The following is a 22,480-nucleotide window of genomic DNA, read 5'->3' on the forward strand; positions in this document are numbered from 1 at the left end:
GTTGTCCATTAGCCCATTTACAAGAAATCCAATACCTGTGGGACGGACGTCTTAACCGGGTCAATGCCGGCTGACCAGCACCATCTGTAGAAAACCTGCCAAGTGGCCTCGTAGATGCGAGTTGTGGACGGGCGTCGCGCTGCCTGGATTGTGTCAATGACTTTGTCAGAAAAGTGTTGTCAAGTCAAGATAGCCTGCTCATGTGCCACACGGCTAACTGTAGCAGTTGGGGGTTCGGATGATTGAGAGCTCCCTGGGAAAGGTGTATCCAATCGTCCGATATTCTCCAGGGGCGTGAGATGGACAGGTGGATGAGGTCGGCATACCAGGGGCGGCACGACCACATTGGAGCGATCATGAGGACGTCCGCCTGTTCCACTAGGATTTTCTGAATAACAAGTGGAATGATTGGTAGAGGAGTAAAAGCATAAAGAAGGCCTTCCGGCCATGGGCTGCAAAGCGCGTCGGTGCCGTCCGTCCCCGGTGTTTGGTACCTGGTGTAAAACCTCGGCAGCTGCGAGTTGTGATGCTGCGCAAAGAGGTCCATTTCGGGCCGGCCGAACTCGTGAGACAGTTCCTGGGACAGGGCCGGATGGAGATGCTACTCTGCCCGGTCCACTGTGGCCCTGCTCAGCCAATCCGACTGTGCGTTGGCTGTGTCCGATATGTGCTCCGCTCAAATCGATACTAGGCAGCTCTCCGCCCAATGGTGAAGTCTCTTCGCTTCCAACATCAAGGACCTGGACCACGTGCCTCTTTGGCGGTTGACATGAGCCTTGGAGGCCACGTTGTCGGTGAGGACTAACACATGGTCGGCCATCACCAGGTCCCGAAATTCGTGGAGGGCTAGCTGGATGGCCCGAAGCTCCAGCCAGTTGATGCTGTTCCGGAGTTCTTGGGCTGTCCAGCGTCCCTGTGCCACCCGGTCCAAGGCGTGAGCTCCCCAGCCGAATAGACTCGCATCCGTCGTTACTACGATGCGGTCTGGCTCCTTGAAGGGGCATCCCTTGAGTAGTTTGGATGATGTCCACCATCGGAGCGATTGTAGCACCTTGGGTGGCAGGGTAACCTTGGTCTGCGAGTGGCTGGTGTGGGCCCTCTAGAAGGGGAGCAGGAACCACTGAAGCGGGCACATGTGGAATCGTGCCCAGGGAACTATGTCTATGCATGACACCATTTTCCCGAGAAGTTGGGAAAGAACTGCTAGCAGTAACGACCTCTGTCGTAGTACTTGACTCACCAGGGTCTGCAGGCTCTGACATCTCTCCTGCGACAATGATACCTCGCACAAATCCAAGTTGATAGGAGTCCCGAGGTGCAATAAGGACCTGGTTGAGTGCAAATGGCTTTTCGGAAAGTTCAGGACAAAACCATGGCACTGTAGAGTGCCGATTATAGCTTGTAGGTCCTGGTTCGCCTAGACCCGGGATGATGACAAGATCAAGATGTCGTCTAAATAACAATTGACTCTTATGGGCGTCGATCGAAGAGACGCGGCTATTACCGCCAGCAACTTTGTGAAGGTTCGCGGGGCCGAAGAAAGGCCAAATGGCAATGCCTGGTACTGGAAATGGCGCCCAGCAAATTAGAATTTTAGGAACCTTCGGTGGGCCAGATGTATCGGCACATGGAGGTACGCCTCCTTGATGTCAACGGAGGTCATCAGGTCGCCTTGGCGAATGCAAGTCAGGATGCTTTTTAGAGATTGCATCTTGAATCTCTGATATTTGAGGTATAAGTTGAGCCGTTTCAAGTCTTGGATGGCCCACCATCCTTCCGAGCTTTTGGGGACTAGAAATAGTATTGAACAGAAGCCTAGTCGTTCTTGCCCTTGTGGTACATTTTCTATGGCATTGATTGACAACAGATATTGGATCTCGGTGTCCATCAGACGTCGTTTCATTTGACACCTAGGTAGGGGGTACCTGATGAAATGCCTCGGGGGGATGGTGAGAAATTCTAGAGTGAGGCCCTGCCCCACGGTCTGGATGGCCCAGGCGTCTGAGGTGGTTTCTGCCCACTGGTGGACGAAAGCTGTTAGGCGTCCCCCAATGGGCTCCACCCCGTGTGAGTCACCGGTATCTCCGAAAGGACCGGTTGTTGCGGCCATGAAATGGCTGCCGCGCCAGAGGCTGTTGCTGGTTCTGTTGCCGGCCCCTATCTCTGATCCCAGAACAGTCCTGGGTCCTATCCTGAGGTTGTGTATAGGGCCTGTTGTACTGGGAGTTATATGGGGCGGTAGTGAACCCCGAATCCCCAGCACGAAATGGCTGCCTTCTATTGTAGGGCTGGGAATTAAGGGTGTCCCTAGCTGAGGTTGCAACCCTAGGCCTCTGGGCCCTGCGATGCAACTCTGCATCCACGCCTTGTGCGATGGCTGCTGAGATCATGTTTTGTAGTGCAGGGGGAAGGTTAAACTCAGAACCTTCCTCAAGTCTCAGACCAGCAGCTGTGGGGGTAAATGTGGCTATAGGCTCCGAACGTGTGGGCACTGAAGCTGAGGCTGAGCTGGCCTAAGAAGGATCAGGGGGAGATTGGGGCCCCAATTCCCCTTCCTCAGTTGCCAGTTCCAGTGGGATAGGGAGGTCCAGAGACCAACCCTGTATTCCTGTCAAATGAATGGGAGAACTGGGTGAGGGGCCTTCAGCTACTAAAGCCAGAGGTGACCTGTTGGTGGCCACGGGAACTTTTGATTTACCCTTGTCCTTGCGCTTGACGGCCCTAATTGGAGCCGCAGATGAAGCACGAGCCCTGTGACTAGCGGCCCTAGTGGTGGCTCTCCCCACCCTAGTACTGGCCCCAGCAGCCTCGGAGTGCAGCGGGGAAGAGGTAGAAGCCACAGCGCTGCCTCCGGAGATGGAACGATCAGCCATAATTACTAACAAGGAGTTGAAAGGCTCAGCTCACGACCCAAAATCAGAGGTGATTGCCGGAAAACTGAATTGGAATGATTCGGAATACTTGCAAAGTAACAGCGTGTGCTGGAGCAGCAACGGCAAACCGACCTTCTCAGCTCCCAGAACAAGCTGTTAGTGACATAGGTGCCATTTGGGTGCGAAACGCTAAGCACGCCCCTTCCGGCTGTCCCTCGGCGCTCAGAGAGGCGATGTCAAAAATGGCCACCGCGGCAGAAATAAATGGCACGAAATTCAAATGTTGACAAAATGGCCACCGCTTGCTACTAAGCACTGTACGAACTGCAGCCGGCACAACTGAAGTCAATATGAAGGGAACGGCAGCGCCACAATCATGAGGTGACGAGTAACGTTGGGCCGATGGCGCCCTCTAAGCGGATCGTGGCCACTCAAACCGACGCGAGAGAGGTGAACCTACTCTCACCACGGCACCCACGGGGCAGAGAATGGCAAACCGACTCACATCCGTGGCAGCTAGCTGCTGCAATTCTTCCAATGTGTTGGTCCCCCCTGGCCGCAAGAGCCTTAAGGGGAACCACCGAAACACCAACGAGAACAAGTCTAGCCCAACGTAATTACTGCTCGTTGAAACGAGCAGACAACGCGGCTCACGTTTTCTTGAACCACAATTCAGTCCAAATGCACGAAATAAATCCCGACGTAATAAATCCAGAAGATCAACTAATTAAATAAAGAATAATAAAGAATAAACAAAGAATAAAGAAATAAGTAAGGAAAGGAGTAATTTGTCTAATGTCCTAGAAGAGAATTTTTTTTACGTCTCTTTAGGCTGGACTGAGTTAAAAAACTGAACTAGTCCAGTCAGAGGAGGCATGGCCATCAATTTACATAACTCAGTCTCTAGGCTAATGGACAAAGTTAACCCATGCTTGGATTCCCCAAGCAGCGCACAGGACAACTTGGGCACCCTTGACAGGAAAATAGGCTACGCATAACTTCAGGTCTTTTGTCTTTTTTTTTTTAGTTCTGTCCCATTATAATTTGTATTACATACTGATTTTGTTTTCTAAATAAAATCTGGGTCAGTGACTTGTAATAGTTTGGTTTGACATATCATGAAGTCTAGAAATACTAGAGGTTTAAAACCCCAGAATTAGAGCCAAGCATACCTTGGTTATGGTTTTCCTCCTCATCGACCGAGCGGCTTCTTTTGGGGCCCAAAGGATGCTGGATACACTTCTCTCTGCAAGTAGCAAGAAGAAAACAGCTTGTCAGACAAACCAAGAGAGGGGGATTGAGATTACAAATTGCTTGCTACATCTGGCAAACCATTTCTCTTACGCTTTAGTCTATCCACAGGACCTAGTTACTTGCGGGATCACATCCTCCCACATACATCCCTGCGGCCAATTCGCTCTCACAGGGAGGGGCTTCTCCAGGTGCCGTCCACTAGGCAATGCCAGCGGGCGGCGCCAAGGAGTAGGGCCTTCTCTGTGATGGGCCCAACCCTCTGGAATGACCTCCCCCCCGATATTAGAACCACCACGGACTTCCGCTCCTTCCGACAAAAATTGAAGACTCACCTGTTCCGATTAGCTGGCCTGGCATAATTATAACTGTTATAACTGTTACCTCCTGGAAATATATTTTTAACTAGTATTTTAAGGGTATTGTTTTAAATTTAATTGATTTTAGGGGTTTTAAAGCCATATTTATATTCTTGCTGTACAGTTTTTTTAATTCTTTTAACCTCCTCCATATTTATCTATTTAATGAATTTTACTGTGGATGATGTATTTGCTGTGTGGACTGTACACCGCCCCGAGTCCCTTTTGGGAGAGGGGGCGGTCTAGAAGTGCAAAGAAATAAATAAATAATAAATAATAAATATCCTCAGAACATTCGGTACTAACAAGTCTCTGATTTTCATTTCCCAATTGCAGGCCAGTGTTGAAACCAAAGCTCACTCTAAAGGAAGAGATGGCCAAACTGATAACCATTATGGGCCATCAAGTTATTTTCTAGTGCAGATAGATAAGATTCTTCTCCATGTTGATCGACTCCTAACCAGTTATTTCAATCTCCCAATGGTGCACTCATTTCTACTGTAACTGATAGTAAATGTTACTATCAGGCCAATTTCTCTCCTTAATAATGACTGCAAACTTTCACATCTATTCTAGCTGAGAGGCTTTAAAAAGTTTTACAGGATTATATACACGAAGACCAGTGTGGCTTCTTACCTAAATGACAACTAAAATTATAATGCAAGAGTAATTTTGAATGTAATTGAACAGTTACACCAACAGAGTGACAAACAGGATGCATTGATTTTTCTAGGTGCAGAAAAAGCGTTTGACAACTTGAACTGGGCCTTTATGTTTAAAGTAGTGGAAAAGATGGACTTTGGATTGGGCTTTATACCCCATCTATACATTCCATAAAACTTGGATTATGGTGACAACCATGTGAAGTTCAGAAAGGAACAAAACAAGGGTGTCTTTTATCCCCTTTATTATTTATTCTGATGTTGGAACTGTTAAACTGAGATATTAAACAAGACATAAGAGCAAAAGGACTACAAATTAAAGCACACAACTTCGCACATTTGCTGATGACTCATTATGCAAGACCCCCTAGGGAACGTTGAATATGTTATGAGGAAGATCAAAATGTTTGGAGAAATGGGGGTTTAAAAATAAATAAATTAAAGATGAAAATATTGACCAAGAATATACCGTGTTTCCCCGAAAATAAGACAGGGGCTTATTTTCTTTTGCCCCACGAAATATGGCCTTGGGCTTATTATAGGGGAAGGCTTATTATTTCTGGGGCAGGTGAGAAGCAAGGCGCGCCTTTTACCTTTCCAGCTGCGTCGCGTTCCTCGCCATTGTGCTCAGGGAAGTGGCTGGTAAAAAAAAAAAAACTTCTCGCGAGTTCAATCAAACATCTTGAAATCGCGAGGTTTTTTTTTACCAGGGGCTTCCCTGAATACAATGGCGAGGAACGCAACGGAGCTGGAAAGGTAAGAGGCACGCCTCGCGGCCCAACACCACCCACCTTGCCCCAATGGTAAAGGCAGCCTGCCTGGTTCCCTTCCCCGCCATCCCTTTAACGAGGGGTGGCAGGTGGGGGGGGGGGAGAAGCGAAGCATGCCTCTTAACTTTCCAGCTCCGTTTCGTTCCTCGCCCTTTCGCCGATTGAATCCCCTTGTAAAAAAAGCCTCATGAGTTCAACTCGCAAAATTATTTTTACAAGGGGATTCAATGAGCGAAAGGGCGAGGAACGCAACAGAGCTGTCAGTCTCTGGTAGCGCTAGGACACGCGTCTCGCTTCTCTCCCCCCCCCACCTCTCCCCCCTCACTAAAGGGACGGCAGGAGAGGGAACCAGCCAGGCTGCCTTTATCATTGGGGCGAGGTGGGCGGTGTTGGGCTGTGAGGTACACCTCTTATCTTTCCAGCTCTGTTGCGTTCCTCGCCCTTTCGCTCATTGAATCCCCTTGTAAAAAATGATCTCGCGAGTTGAACTAATGAGATTTTTTTACAAGGGGATTCAATCGGCGAAAGGGCGAGGAACACGGCGGAGCTGGAAAGGTAGGAGGCATGCCTCGCTTCTCCCCCCCACCCCACCTGCCGCCCCTCGTTAAAGGGACGGCGGGGAAAGGAACCAGGCAGGCTGCCTTTACCATTGGGGCAAAGTGGGCGGTGTTGGGCCGCGGGGCGTGCCTCCTACCTTTCTAGCTTTGTTGCATTTCTCGACATTATATTCAGGGAAGCCCCTGGTAAAAAAAAAAAAAAACCTTCTCGCGATTTCAAGATGTTTGATTGAACTCGTGAGAAGTTTTTTTTTCACCAGCCGCTTCCCTGAGCACAATGGCGAGGAACGCGAGGAAGGGAACCAGGCAGGCTGCCTTTGCCATTGGGGTTGGCGGTGTTTTTTTGCACGAGAAGGAACAGGCAGGAGGGGGTGATCACATTGCTGGCCTGCCGCTGTTTTTGCGGCGAGCCCTCTTTTTGCCCCGGAAGCTGTACCGGCAGGTGGTACAGTGTTAATGGCGGGGACTGGGGGCGGGCTTATTTTCAGGGGAGGGCGTATTGTGGCGCATGCTCTGAAAAGCCCGATTGGGCTTATTAGCAGGGCGTGGCTTATTTTCGGGGAAACACGGTAATTGCGGAAGATCAAAATAAAATTGGAATTTAAAACTGATTTTAACATTGAGAAAAAGGTACAGTATTTGGGGGTGACTCTTGCTGAGGAAAATTCTAAGCTTTACAAAAATAATTACCTTAAAATGTGGAAAGAGATAAAATTAGATTTAAATAGATGGCAAAAATTAGATTTGTCATTAATGGGAAGAATTTCAGTAATTAAAATGAATATATTACCTAGAATGTTATTTCTACTCCAGAGTATACTGCTATTGATTAGAGATTCTTCTTTAAAACAGTGGCAGAAAAATATATCTAAATTTATTAGGCAAAATAAAAAAACCAAGGATTAAATATAAACTGCTACAGTCTTCTAAAGACAGAGGAGATTTGGATTTGCTGGATCTTAGATTATATGCTTGTTGTCTGGTATGGATAAAAGATTGGATAACTTTAAAAAATTCAAGGCTATTAGACCTCAAAGGTTCTGATTTGAGATTTGGGTGGCATGCTTATCTATGGTATGATAAAGTAAGTTAACCCTGGTTTTAAGATTCATGCTATTAGGCAATCAATTGGGCATATTGGAACTTACTGATATTTGAAAAAGAAGGATTTAAGTTAAAGAGAAGAGAACAATTATTAAGTGAAGGATTTGTTTGTGATTGGTTTAATTATTATAGAATTTTTGAAAGATTTAAATGTTACAAAAAAACTTGTTTTCATAGGAACTAAATCTGAACTTGATGCTAATTTATGTTCTGAGATAACCACTTGATTGTTAAAGTATATAAAATGTTACTCAGGTCAAGATGAATTTGAAAGATGAGTATCTTGATTGTATGGTAAAATGGGTAAAAAAATTGGGTATAACATAACGCTAGATAAATGGGAGAATGTATGGACCAATGGACTAAAATTTACATTAAATTATACTTGAAAGAAAATTTATATAAAATGATGTATCATTGGTATTTGATCCCTGCTAGACAAGCAAAATGTATAAAGGGACTTCTAGTAAGTGCTGGAAATATAATCAAAATCTAGGTTCATTTTATTGCATGTGGCGGTCTTGTAAATATGTTAAAATATACCAGATAAACATAATAATGATAATGCATAAATATTTAAGATACAAATATTAATAAAAACTGAAGTGTTTAGATATTATAGTGATTGCTGTAAGAACTTCCCAAGTACTAGAAAGAAAGAGAGATGCTAGCTGAAGAATGGATTTTAAAATTGAATTAGCTAAGATGGGAACATTAATTGCTTTGATTAGAGATGATAGACTAGACAGTTTTATAAGAAACTGGAAACCATTTGTGGACTTTTTATGCATTAAATACAATAACAGATGGTTGTCTGAGGGATTTAAAGATTAGCATAATATTTAGATCAATTTGTTGACTTTTTTTCTCTCTCTCTCTCTGTGTATAATGTATATATATGTTGTAAGTTGAGGACTGCCACTTTTGGGCAACAGATCAAAATACCACAGCCAAAGACCTGTTGTCTATCTCTGAGGGATCTTGGAACTGGGCAGAGCTATCCCTCAAACTCAGAATTACATATCCACTGAAACAGAATCCTCAGTCCATCTCATCATTCTGACCATAAGCTGGAAAGTGACTACATCCTGAGCAGTCACAGGACATAGTTGTCTCAAAGGTGGGTTTTTTTCCCAAAAGCCAAGACAAACAAGAACATTCAATTATGAGTGGTTTCTTCTTGCCTATCCAGCAACTCTATTACTCTGAAATATGTAAGGCTGTTCTCACTACATCCTTCCTGTTTCTTCCTTCCTTCTGTGTAAGATGTTTTCCCCCCTATTCTGAACTTCTCTCCCCATCCCCTCTTCTTAACCCAATACTCACGTTTCTGCTTTCACCTCTCTTGGCTCTATTACTTCAGGATGATCTTCTTCTGAATTATCTTCTAAAACCAACAAGAGGAAAGTACATCAACTGGGAAAGGCCAAGTCACCTCAGGAAAAGGCCGGAGCATTTTAGTATGAATTACTGGACAGAGTAATTCACCTTTGATGCTCTCTGCCTATTTGGATAAGAAATGTCAAGCATTTCCTATGGCACTGAAACATTCTGTTACAGCAAACTGTCAAATATTTACAATATTCTTTCTTATGGTTGCAGAGAAATCTCACTGCCAGAATGGGTGTAACAAGAGTATCACAATTAAGAAATATGGTGACCCCCCCTTTTAGGCTACTTGCATCTCTAAATAGTGGAGGGGCAAACACACAGAACTGTTTGTGATTCACTCTTCTTAATCTGCATTTTTTAAAATAAGTAGGGTACAATCCAGACTTTTCCACTTATGACAAAAAGCCATTGGCTGCTTGTACTCCCATCAGCCACATGCTTGCCAGCCCTTTTGTGATGCAGAATGAAAATTTATCAAGCAACCATAAATGTCTGGGGATTTGTTTGACAGCTATGTAAGGTTAGGGCCATAATATGCCACACCTTAATGCGGGATACCCAAGCTGAGTATGGAAACCAGAAATTTAGTTTGCACCAGTGGTGGGTTCCTACTGGTACAGCCAAACCGGTAGTGGTTTGGCAACCTGAGTCGCTGGAACCGGCAGCGACCCAAGCCTGCCACGCTCCCAAACTAGGCGCTGTAGGTGCCGCCATCTTGTTTTTTGCTTCTGCGCATGCACAGAGCAATTTTTATTGCACTGTGCGCGCACGCAGCACACGGCACAGCCACGAGCGAACCAGCAGTAGTGACTGTCAGAACCCACACCTGGTTTGCACTATGAGCCTGTGGGTGGGATTTGGCAAAAGTTTTCCTGGGCAGGAAAATGGGATAGTATTATAGAAGTCAGTAACCTATTTCCTACAGTCATGTGTGTTTTGAGAAACGAAAGTTAGCAAACACTGCTCCATACGAAAAAGTATTTTGAGAGAGGAGGGGAATGTCAAGATGATCTGAAAAGTAAACTGGGCAAGGGATCAGCAGTAGTGAGAAAATGTTTTGGCCTTGATTTGCAACAAGAGCTGACCTTCAGTGTTAATGTGTAACCCCTTGTCTACTGCTTATTGGAAGTTTCAGATAACTAAACACAAAAACAAATAACTCAAACCAAGGTACCCATAATTACAAAGGTAGGGACAGACTAAGTGGCAGCGCACAAAGATACACCATCTTACAATTCTTCCTTTATATCAGGAATGGGCCACTTTATCGTGTCGGCTGAGGTCTTCTAAGGATGACTATGACCTGGTGGTGATATCAGCAAATGAGACCAGGCCAACCTTTGGGCCTTTTGTGAGAATGGCTGAGTTACTTAAACTCAAAAAGAGAGGTGCTTACTAGAAGCTTATGGCACATGGGAGAGAGGGGCGGGGGAGATAGTGTGGAATTAAATGATTATTTTTTTAAAAAAATGTACTTCTCAGAATTGGAACATGCCTGAACATGCCTGAAGTTCAGCAGCATGAACCTGGGGATGATAGATGGAAGCCAGCTGCAGCACATAGTTTGCCCACCTGGCTTAGTGATGTGCCACAATCTTACATACAATTATACAATAGTAGAGTTGGAAGGGACCTTGGAGGTCTTCTAGTCCAACCCCCTGCCTAGGCAGGAAACCCTATACCATTCCAGACAAATGGCTATCCAACATCTTCTTAAAGACTTCCAGTGTTGGGGCATTCACAACTTCTGGAGGCAAGCTGTTCCACTGATTAATGTGTTAATGAATGATTCCAATTTCCCTTCTCTTTACATATAACGTACCAGTTTGCTGGTCTTGAGTCTCCCCCTCCATTTCTTCCGAAGCAATGAAAGCAGCCATGTGGCGTAATTGTTCTGAGTTAAGTTTAGCTGGGATGCGCCAGAAAGATTCCTACAAGAAAACAAAGGCAAAAAGTGAGTTTGTTCCTGACCATCTCAGATTGCAACCTGTGCCTGCTACTGTTTTTTTATTTCCTTGCAAGTCTTTTGTCACAGCACTACTGAAGTCAAGATTTAATTAACTTTAGATTTAACATTTGTAGTTCTTAATTTTTTACTCTTTATGGTTCTCTTTCCAACATTGTTTTAACTGTGTCTCCTTTTATGGTTTTTATTCATAAACCTTCCAGAGTCACTTGGGTGAGATGGATGGTGTAGAAATATGATAAACTAAATACATTTGCAAATGGTAACAGTTAAATTCGCATCAGCCTAAAGGAAAGGAAATAATCACTAGAAAATGTCATTGGGGATCCAAATGCGAAAAAACAGATCCAATAATACCCCGATACTCGTCAATAATTAGTTCCAGGAGGCGTGACGAGTTATCAAAAATGACGAGTACTAACAAATTTCTTCCATAAGGGTGACCCTTTGTTTTGGCTGGAAAGGGTAGCAAGTCATGAGGCAACTGATACTGACAAGTTCTAGCTTGCACGTCGAATACCAAACAAATGACGAGTACTGGGGCAAAAAGTTTGGGTCAAAATGCGCTGAGAACCAAATTCAACACGTTTCAACGCAGTCAACTACCAGGGTATGACTCTACTAGGATAAAGAGCTAACTGTTTACAGAACGTATACAGTAATAAAGATATTACCACCCATTTTACTGTAAAAAATGGAAACCACAAAATTACCCTATCATGAAGCTGAGATCAGTATATAGCAAGGCCCTGTAACTCAGGACTCCCCATCCATTTTGGTTCCGCAGACCGGCGGTGGTGGGGATTCAACAGTTTCGGCTGTGGTGGCGGAATGGCTTTGCACACACAACCTACATCCTGCGCATGTGCAAATGAAGCTTCACACGCTTGCCTGCCACTTCGGCGGCTAGATTCCAATGGGCCGTGGCCCAGGGGTTGGGAACCCCTTCTGTTAAGTATTTGGAAGTGTTCTTTGGAACTGAGGAAGAAAAGTTGGTGAATTTTTCTCTTGCTTTTTCCAGCATCTAGTTCTACATACATTTTGACACAGGCAAAACAGTTTCTCTCAAAAGAAACTGGTATATAGTTAAACCCAAGATTTGTAAATACAATTGCATCAAACTAATCTAATAATTTTGGTTCTTTATCTGCACTGGCACTTGCTTTCTGAGAATTTCCTAGATCTCTTTAACCTAGTAGGTTCCCCACCTCCCACCCCCACTCAATCAAAAAGGCAAAGGAAAGCAGTCTCCCTACTGAGCCCTGCAGCTTATCTATTTGATAAAGAAGAACCCCAATGGTCAACAAATGAAAGATCTATCAAGATGGAAGATAAAATATTTAAATATTTAGGCATTTACTTCGGTTCTCTACCAGCTGGGGCATTCAAGCAAGGGGATTAACGATGCCGGATCAAAGAGTATTTCTAGCAATTGCAAAATTTGCAAACTGGCATGGCAATAATTTTGACTCAGTTGCTATTAAGCTATTCAAATCCAAAGTGCAGAGGGTTTGGGAGGTTTGCAAAGTGCTCCTGAGGGCCGGGGAGGGCAAAAAAATGGGCCATTTATTGCTTGTTTTTGCCCCCCCCCCAACCCCCAGCAGCATTCTACAAGCCCTCCAAAGTTCTGCATGCCACACACACACCCTTTTTGTGCAAAAAACGAGGCATGCAGAGGGTTTGGAAGGCGTGCAAGAGTGCAAGAACTTTTTTTTAAATTTACCTCTTCAAAATCATGGTGTGTCTTATACTCCGAAAAATACGGTAATTCTCGACTTACAACAGTTCATTTAGTGACTGTTCAAAGTTACAATGACAGTGAAAAAGGGATTTATGACCATTTTTCAGCTTACAACCGTTGCAGCAACAGAAATTTTGGGCTCAATTGTGGTCTTAAGTTGACGACTACCTGTAGTTTGTTAATACCAGGTCTACTTATTTTAGGCCTCAATAAAATCTTAGCAGATATTAAATGGAAGATCTGGGACAGATATTCTGTAAGGCAGGGGTCAACTCTCCCATCTTGGAAAAATTATCTCATCCTTCCTATTTTTTCTTAAGAGCATGCATGCTCCATATAGGCAGCCTTTTTTCTAGACCCAAATTGATAATACTATCGAAGTGACAACTGGATGATATTTCAACCTCTCATGAAAATCATATTCTTATATATTCATACTTGTCAGTTGGATACCCGTGTTTCGCTACAGAACTATGTGATCGGGCTTGATAAATTGACAGTTAAAGCTTGAACATTAATGAGTAGTTACGATCGGTCTCTCCTCTCCCCTTCTCTCCCTCAAGTTTGCCCCACAGAAGCCTCTCCTCTCCTATTCCTCTTCTCTCCCTCAGGCTTGCCCCACAGAAACTTCTCCTATGTTATCTCCTTCTCTCCCTTTCAGGTGGGGAGGGGGAGTAGAATGTCTAAACTCCCAGCCCGCAGGCTGGATGAATCATGCGCTGGCCACGCCCATGCCCAAGTGGCAGTTGGAACAGAGTTCTTTTCAGGTGGGGAGGGGGAGTAGAATGTCTAACTCCTTAGTATCAGAGCGTGTTAATAATAATATAAGAAATACTAATGATCTGATGGTCATTTCAAAAAATCCTTTCTTAGCAAGCACCTAGAAGCCAAGAGGAACATAAGTGCCAAATTTCAAGTTTGTAGACTAGAGATTTTGTGATGATGCGTGAGTGGTATTTCGCTTTTATATGTATAATATGGCGATTGATACATGCTATATTCTATTAAAATATTTATTTTATACACAATAGCAATTAAGACATACTGCATAACACCATTTATACAAAAGTTTAATTTCTGACATAATGAGGTCATTGCTTTCCTGTATTACCGCGTTTTCCCGAAAATAAATTTTCTTTTGACCCCCGAAATAAGCGCTTGGCCTTATTTGGGGGGAAGTCTTATTATTTTTGAGGTACAGGAGGCGGCGAGTGTGGTCACCACATGGCTTGCAATTTTTTGGGGGGAGGGCTTATTTTAGCACAGGTGCTCAAAAGCCTGATTGGGCTTATTATCTAGGGAGGGCTTATTTTCAGGGAAACAGGGTATATAAACATAATATTTATACAAAAGGAAAATTTAGAACAAATAGTGCAAATAACACAATTCATTCACATTTTCTATAGTCTTTCCCTTTAATTTAGGAATGCACAATCTTCCTTGGAATTCATTCCAAAAGTGAAAGGAGCCAAGACAAATAATTGTCTGATTTAAATTAAATTAATTAAATTACTCCCTTTACATTGTGAGGGGTCTCTCCCGGCCGCCTTGAAAGAGGCGGTGGTGAGACCCTTGCTCAAGAAGCCTTCCCTGGACCCTATGGAGCTGGTCAATTATCGTCCTGTCTCCAACCTTCCCTTTTTGGCGAAGGTTGTGGAGAGTGTGGTGGCTTCTCAGTTTCCATGACATCTGGAGGAGAATGATTATCTAGACCCGCGCCAGTCCGGCTTTCGCCCTGGGCACAGCACTGAGACGGCCTTGGTCGCGTTGGTAGATGATCTCTGGAGGGCCAGAGATAGGGGCTGTTCCTCTATCCTGGTCCTATTAGACCTCTCGGCGGCTTTTGATACCATCGACCATGGTATCCTGTTGCACCGACTGGAGGGGTTGGGGATCCGGGGCACCGTCTTGCGGTGGTTCGGCTCCTACCTCTCCGGCAGGACGCAACGTGTGTTGGCAGGAGAGCAGAGGTCGACCCTAAGCCCCCTCATCTGTGGGGTGCCACAGGGGTCGGTCCTCTCGCCACTCCTGTTCAACACATATATGAAGCCGCTGGGTGAGATCATCCGTGGTTTTGGGGTGGGATACCACCTGTACGCTGATGATACTCAGCTGTACATTTCCACCCCGAACCACCCCAACGAGGCCGTCGAAGTGATGTCCCGGTGTGTGGAAGCCGTACGGGTCTGGATGGATGACAACCGACTCAGGCTCAACCCTTCCAAGACGGAGTGGCTGTGGGTTCCGGCTCCCCGGTTCAACCAGATAATTCCATCTCTGGCCATTGGGGGCATTCAACTCGCCCCCGTGGAGCGGGCGCGCAATTTGGGCGTCCTCCTGGATGCCAAGCTGTCCATGGATGAACATGTGACAGCCGTGGCCAGGGGGGCGTTCCATCAGGTTCGCCTGGTGCGCCAATTGCGCCCCCTATTGGACCGGGACGCTCTACGCACAGTCACCCATGCGCTGGTGACGTCTCGCCTGGACTACTGTAACGCTCTCTACATGGGGCTTCCCTTGAAATGCACTCGGAGACTACAGTTGGTCCAGAATGCGGCCGCGCGGGTGATTATGGGGAGCACCAGGTACTCCCATGTGACACCACACCTGCGCGAGCTGCACTGGCTTCCTGTGGTCTATCGAGTGCGTTTCAAGGTTTTGATTACGATCTTTAAAGCGCTCCATGGCTCAGGACCTAGTTACCTGCGGGACCGTATTCTGCCCCATACATCCCTACGACCTATTCGCTCGCACAGAGAGGGACTTCTCCAGGTGCCGTCCACTAGACAATGCCATGGGGCGGCGCCTAGGAGCAGAGCCTTCTCTGTGGCGGGCCCAGCCCTGTGGAATGACCTCCCCCCGGATATTAGGACCACTACAGACCTCCGCTCCTTCCGTGTTAAGCTCAAGACCCACCTTTTTCAAATATCTGGCCTGGCCCAACCATAACTTCGTTACGCTCCTGAGGGGTTTTTAATTTAGCAATTTTATTTAGGGGATTTTAAACTGTGTTTTAACTGTGTTTTTAGCTGTGTTTATTGTCTTTCACTTACAAGTCTACTCTCCTCCATGCACAAATGTAATTGTCCTTGTTTTTTCGTATGTATGTGTGTCCTATGTGTATTTTATCCTTTTGATTGTACGCCGCCCCGAGTCCTTCGGGAGAGGGTTGCGGCTAATCAAATAAAATTTGATTTGATTTGATTTGACATTTCATTTTTTGCTTATACATCAGAAGAGTTACTATTCTCTCTCAACCCAACCCATTCATGGTGTTCTTGTTGTGGGGAAAATAAGAAGACAGAGTCTTGGTTATGTTTGCCACCTTGAGTTAATTATAAAAATAATAAAAGCAGGACAATAATTAATGAACTATTTAAAAAAAACATTTGTGGCAACTTTTGGAAGCATCTGCCCTGAAAGCACACTTTAAAGTCACCTATAGCCGCTCACATCAAAACCCTCACCTGCTCGTTGGCTGGAGATCGCACCCCCAATTTCCTCAGCAGTTCCTGGAAATTTTTGTGCTCCATGGCATCCTCGCTTTCTTCAGTCAATGGCACCAAAGGAACAGCCTGGGCACATCCTGGGGAAACAAAAATCTATCCAGCTATAACTAGAGCAAGCCAAAGAATGTCCTCCCTGCGGGACTTTGGGGTAGATAGCTCTTCTTTCCTGAGAAGAAAACTAGAGCTTAGCCCTGGGCAATACTTTATGAAGATTGGCTTAATTAGTAATATGAAATAGCCAACTTTTCATGCTTGATATAGGAAATTCACCTCACAAATCGACTACTGTAAAATACTCTACATGGGTCTGCCATGGAAGAGTATCTCAAAGCTTTAGCTGCAAAATGCAGCAGCTTGGGCAATTATGGGCATCCCTAAATAGACACATGTTACATCTCTGCTCTGACATTGTTTGTCAGTTTGCTACTAGGTCCAATTCAAGGAGCTGGTTTTGATCCTATTTGGCATGGGGCCAAAGTATCTGAGGGACTGCCTTCTCTCTTGTCCCATGAGATCTGGCAGGAGAGGCACACTATGGTTCGGTCTGTAAAAGAGTTCTATCTGAAAGGATCTAAAGGGGCGAACCTTTTCTGGAACACCTTCGCTCCTGAAGTGAGGTTATCCCCAGCCCTTATGGCCTTCCAGAAAAATTGCAAAATGTGTCTTTTTCAGCAAATCTGGGGGATGCCTTGATAATGGGGAAGCCTGCATGCTGATTGCTTTGTATGTAACATCTTTACTTTCATGATCTCATTTTATCTCTTATTATATTAGAGTTTGTAAAAATATTTTAATTCCTGGTTTTATTGACAGGGTCAATTTGAGTGAGATGGGCAAGCCACATAAATTTGTCAAATCACTCAGTCAATCTGACACCCCAGTTGGTTTGTATTTACCATCCTCTCCTCGGGCAGCAGCTGTTCTGTTCAGGCAGTTTTGAAGCCAGAGCAAGGGGCCAGCAAAACCTGCACGACGAAATTGCATGGGAAAGTGAGCAGACCCAGGGGTGCAAGCAACAGCAAAAAGTAATAATAATACAGACACAACGATCTAATCTCACAGATGCCCCTATTGCATACTGACATCAGGATATCAGACACCTTTGTATGAACATAATCACACAAATTGAAAATCCCCCTCCCCTTTCAGATATCCATCAGCAGTCCTCTTAGATCAAAGATCCACATTATCATATTCCTGAAGGCCATCTCTACACAAAGAGAAGGAAAAAGTCATGGAATAGGCAGTCCCATTTCAGAACACAGCTTGTGGGCAAACCACCCACCCACCCCAAATCAGTACACTTTAATGTACCAAAGTTCTTAAAAACAGGAACACCAGCAAAACCAGAAAAGTTTTTTTGTTGTTGTAGGCTTTCATGACCTGAGGCCCATCACAAAAAAGGTCTCTTTGGGAAAATTGTTCCTAGGAGTTGGGGCTTTTTATTTGCAAGGATAATGGGGAAGGGAAAAGTGAAAAGCAAATTACGAAAGGGAAAAAAATAATCCCATTTGAGTTGAAGAGATAAAATACATTCTAATATATGTGCTTAGGCCCATATTAAAATATGGAAAACACATGGGGATTATGGGAGTAATGCATGGGGAAAAAGCCCGTTACATCAATTAGCAATCTCCAAAAACTCCCATCTCCAAATCCAAATCCAAATCGGATTACTTAGTATCTCTCTTGATAAACCTCTTCTATAGCCACTGGGGATGCTACGTTTATATAGTTTGGAAGTTAGGCAATTGGGTTAGCCCACACCCCACACCACTCTGGGTGGTTGTGCAGGAGACATCAGGACAATTTTTTAAAATATCATTTGAAGGAGAAGAAATTCTGGGAGTTTAAAAATCTGAGTTTGTGTCCCAGCACTACAATTCTGTGACACTAGACAGCATCATCACAGTATACTGTAGTTCCTCCTTTTGCAATCATGGAGACCAATTTCTCACCTTCTTGTCTCAGGCTTTGCACAAGTTTTCGATCTGAAGCATCTCCCCACATTTTCTTGGACCACCTGCCCCAGGATTTTTGGTCCTTGTCATTTCTAGCATCCTCCTGGGGCAGTTCTTCTTCTTCTTTTTCGTCTGCTTCTTCTTCTTCTTCACTATTCAAATCATCCTTTTCCCCTTCATCTTCATCATCTACCTCATCCAGGTCAGGCACCTCAGAATCTTTGGGGAACGAGGCCTTATTCTGAAAGAAAGAAACGTAAGTCCATCTCTTAAGAGTACGGAACAGCAGGAGATGCTAAATTAGGGTGTTTCTCCTTCCATAATCCACACTAGAGAGAAAAACAACCATTACTTCAGATGCAATAACAGCAGTTTTATCACCCCCCACTAATTTTGGCTGACTCAAATTAGTCTGTTGGAGGACATTTTATATTAAACGAAAGATAAGATTTTGCATATCCCTTGCAAGCTATTTTTGTTTTGATATTTCGAAAGGCTCAGTTAGAAAAGATTGACAGACTGAAGCAAATGTCAATTTGACTAGAATAATAATTCTAGGCTTTTTTTTTCTTTTTGGAGAAGGCATGTTTGGAGAAGTAGAGCTGGAGGAAAGAAGAAAGCTCAAAGATCAACTATGGGGATTCTCAGTCATCCAGGTCATGGCTGTCCCAAAGATGTTTTTTCAAGAGGGAACTGGACTTTCTTTGCTTTTCCTTGAAGACTTTTCGCTCCTTATCCAAGAAGCTTCTTCAGTTCTAACAGTTGCCTCTTGAAAAACCACCTTTGGCAGAAAACTCAAAGAAGATCATATCTGAGAAACTGCACCTGTGAGAGCTTAATATATACCCCTTCCCTCCCACTATTAAGTAAATCAAACTAGCCCAGGATTTATGATGCTGTAGATGCATAGATGTGGGCATGCTCACATTTTCAAAGTGAGGTGTGCAGATAGGAAAAAAGATGATTTTGGGGGGCGGGGGGCGGGGAGGGAGCATACCGATCTAAATGAACCAGATTTGCGCTTGCGCTTCTTGTAAAGCTCCTTACGCTCAGACACCAGCCCCATGCTAAGCATCTTCTCAATAATGCGGGCTTTTGATCGTTTGGCTGTGATGTGCTTCATTACATTGGACAGGATATCTGCAGAGGGAGGAAAGAGAGGCAAAGGCAGTGTGAGCAAACAGAAGGAGCAGGCCAGTCTATTTAGTTCCCCCGCTGGTTCCAAGAAATTCACTTTATCGAGTGACCCAGAGCAAGTCAATAAGATGTCACATGAAATTCCTATTCTGATGCCAATGTGCAACACTCTGTCTTTGGGAATATTGGTCAAGTACTATAAGTAGTCATTGCTTAGCCACTGCTTGGTTTAGCTACCATTTGCAGTTGCTACAGCGATGAAAAAGTAACTTTACGATCCATCTCCACATTTTTAATCTTTGCAGGTCTGTAAAGCAAGGGAAAGGTGTAGTAAGATCAAAAGCACAGTCACAGTTTTGTTTATTTACTTCCCTTAACAACCAAGTTGCTGGTCCCAATTGTGGTCGCTAAATAAGGACTACTTATAATTATTTCAGAAAAGCCCATTCAAAACTTGGGAGACAGAAAAAGCAGAGATTGCCGACCAGGGATGAGTAACTCTTAGCTTTAGGAGGGCACTGAAAAATAACCCCTCTGTAGTAGAGAATTCACCACCCAAAGAGTTTGTAGTAGAGAATTCACTACCCAAAGAGTTTGTAGTAGAGAATTCACTACCCAAAGAGTTTGTAGTAGAGAATTCACTACCCAAAGAGTTTGTAGTAGAGAATTCACTACCCAAAGAGTTTGTAGTAGAGAATTCACTACCCAAAGAGTTTGTAGTAGAGAATTCACTACCCAAAGAGTTTGTAGTAGAGAATTCACTACCCGAAGAGTTTGTAGTAGAGAATTCACTACCCGAAGAGTTTGTAGTAGAGAATTCACCACCCGAAGAGTTTGTAGTAGAGAATTCACTACCCGAAGAGTTTGTAGTAGAGAATTCACTACCCGAAGAGTTTGTAGTAGAGAATTCACTACCCAAAGAGTTTGTAGTAGAGAATTCACTACCCAAAGAGTTTGTAGTAGAGAATTCACTACCCAAAGAGTTTGTAGTAGAGAATTCACTACCCAAAGAGTTTGTAGTAGAGAATTCACTACCCAAAGAGTTTGTAGTAGAGAATTCACCACCCAAAGAGTTTGTAGTAGAGAATTCACTACCCGAAGAGTTTGTAGTAGAGAATTCACTACCCAAAGAGTTTGTGACATTTCTGGTCCCAGCTCCCACATCTTCAGCCAGCTTATCTCACACCTCCAGACATCAGAGCTCTACTATGTTGGGTGCAGATGAAGTTCTGGCTAAGCATTCAGGCAGTCTCACCATCGGAGTCCCGGAACTCTTCAAAGAGCCGGCGAAGTTCTACCTCCTGCTCCTCTGTCCAGAGCACAATGCGAGTCCCTTTCCTGCCGAAGGAAATTAACTAGGTTTGTCATTACAGTACAGGTTGCGACAGACGGCCTTTTCAACAAAAAATACCCAAGAGTTGAATTCTCCTATCAAAATGTACAGTTTGGGGTTTTTTTGTTTCTTTTTCAAAGCAATCGTCTAATCGAGAAAGGCAATATTTTGGCTGCTAAGAGTCCACGTTAAGTTGGTTGGGCAACAGAAGCCACAGTGATGGTAGAATGATAACAACAGCCAAATGAATGGGGCTAGGATTTCTAGACAAAACGCAACATGGGGAGGGTCATTATGGCTTGTTTTGTCTTTTAAGTGGGTCAAAACTACAGGTCGTTCTCATTTAATTAGTTTCCAAAGTAATGAAGGTGGTGCTGAATGACTGGTACTTATGACCAGTCCTTCAAGTTCTAGCTGCCCCAGCATCCCCACCATCACAAGATCGCAATCTGGGAGTTTGGCTACTGGTTCGCATTTACGACAGCTGCAGTGTCCTGTACACACATGGATCCTCATTTTGCAATGCTCCCTGATAGCCTCCCTCAAGTAAAACCAATGGGGAAGCTGGCAAGAAAGGCTGTTAGTTGCTCTGGCAAGTTATTTGCCTCCTAACCTGAGCCACCCCTGACTTTCCTGGACTGTAGCTGCCTGTGAGTCTCTTGGGTCTCACTTAACTACCTCAATTAACAATGGCAACAGGGAGTGTTGTGATTGCCATCACAAAGTGATACAGTCACATGATGTCGCTCTTTATGGCTGCATTGCTTAGTAATAGAAATTCTGGTCCTAATTACCATGATTGACCAAGAACTATCTACCGTATTTTTCAGAGTATAAGATGCACCTTTCCCTCCCCAAAAAAGAGGGTGAAAATCTGGGTGCATCTTATACACTGAATACAGCATCCTGAAACCCCACCTCGCGCATCCTGTTTTTCGTAAAAATGGACGCGCAGAGGGTTTGGGAGGCCTGCAAAGAGCTCCTGGGGGCTGGGGAGGGCAAAAATGAAGGGAAAATGGGCCTGTTTTTGCAAAAAACAAGGTGTGCAGAGGGTTTTGAGACCTACAGAATGCTCTTGGGGGCTGGGGAGGTCAAAAGCTTTTTTTTTTTTTAATTTACCTCTTCAAAATCTTGGTGCGTCTTATACTCTGGTCCGTCTTATACGGTACATCCTACAACTTATATATCCTTGTTTTATTTATAAAATACATTTTATAGCCATCCATCTCAAGAACATGTGAGCCATCCATCTGGGTGGCTCCCAACATTAAAATAAATAAAAAGATACAAAACAAGAAATAAAATACATAACAGCTGAAGAATCATAAAAAAATGTCAAGAGGCAAAGCAAACACCCATTTCCTCCTTTAACCATCCTTCCCACTGATGCCTCTTCTGTTACTACAGCTCCTAGCCAAGAAAAGGTATTTGCTTGGCAAGCGTGATGGAAGTAGCACAAGGAACAACTTTCCGCTTACACAATCAAGGTAAGCAAGAGACTAAGGGTAGAAAGATGGAGCTCCGTTTAGGGAAACATGGTTGAAATTATCAGTAAGGAAGAGCTACGGACAGAGAGTTCGGTTGCTCATCTCAAGGAATTTGAGCCTTCCCTAGTAGCATCCGTATGCATCCGAATCGATTCACGCCGATCATCTTTTGCTTTTTGAAAATAAATCTGTTTATGAAGATCCTGAATTCATGAGAAGCGTTAACACGACCTACCTCTCTTGAGGGAAGTCTCGCATGCTGCTCACCAACCCCAACTGCACCAGTTTCCTGGCCACCCGCTTTCGTCCCCGGTGATGAGAGCCGATATGTGACAGGATGTTATCAAGCACATCTTCCCCTGAGGAATTGAAAACAAG

At 44.3% G+C, this 22,480-nt stretch overlaps 1 protein-coding gene across 1 annotated transcript in view; it reads right to left on the bottom strand.

Moving 5' to 3' along the window:
- The window catches only part of TIMELESS (timeless circadian regulator), a 72,445-nt gene that overhangs the window by 2,806 nt on the left and 47,159 nt on the right, over nt 1-22,480 (bottom strand). Inside the window, exons 21-29 of the mRNA XM_081934578.1 lie at nt 22,338-22,461; nt 20,538-20,620; nt 19,143-19,285; nt 18,143-18,386; nt 17,081-17,149; nt 16,143-16,261; nt 10,791-10,899; nt 8,903-8,963; nt 4,046-4,119 (exon numbers count right to left, since the gene is read on the bottom strand). Coding sequence (XP_081790704.1) covers nt 4,046-4,119; nt 8,903-8,963; nt 10,791-10,899; nt 16,143-16,261; nt 17,081-17,149; nt 18,143-18,386; nt 19,143-19,285; nt 20,538-20,620; nt 22,338-22,461 — 1,026 coding nt within the window. The remainder of the gene's footprint in view (nt 1-4,045; nt 4,120-8,902; nt 8,964-10,790; nt 10,900-16,142; nt 16,262-17,080; nt 17,150-18,142; nt 18,387-19,142; nt 19,286-20,537; nt 20,621-22,337; nt 22,462-22,480) is intronic.

This window comes from Natrix helvetica (genome assembly GCF_964273705.1).
Source record: "Natrix helvetica genome assembly, chromosome: 1".
NCBI lineage: Eukaryota > Metazoa > Chordata > Lepidosauria > Squamata > Natricidae > Natrix > Natrix helvetica.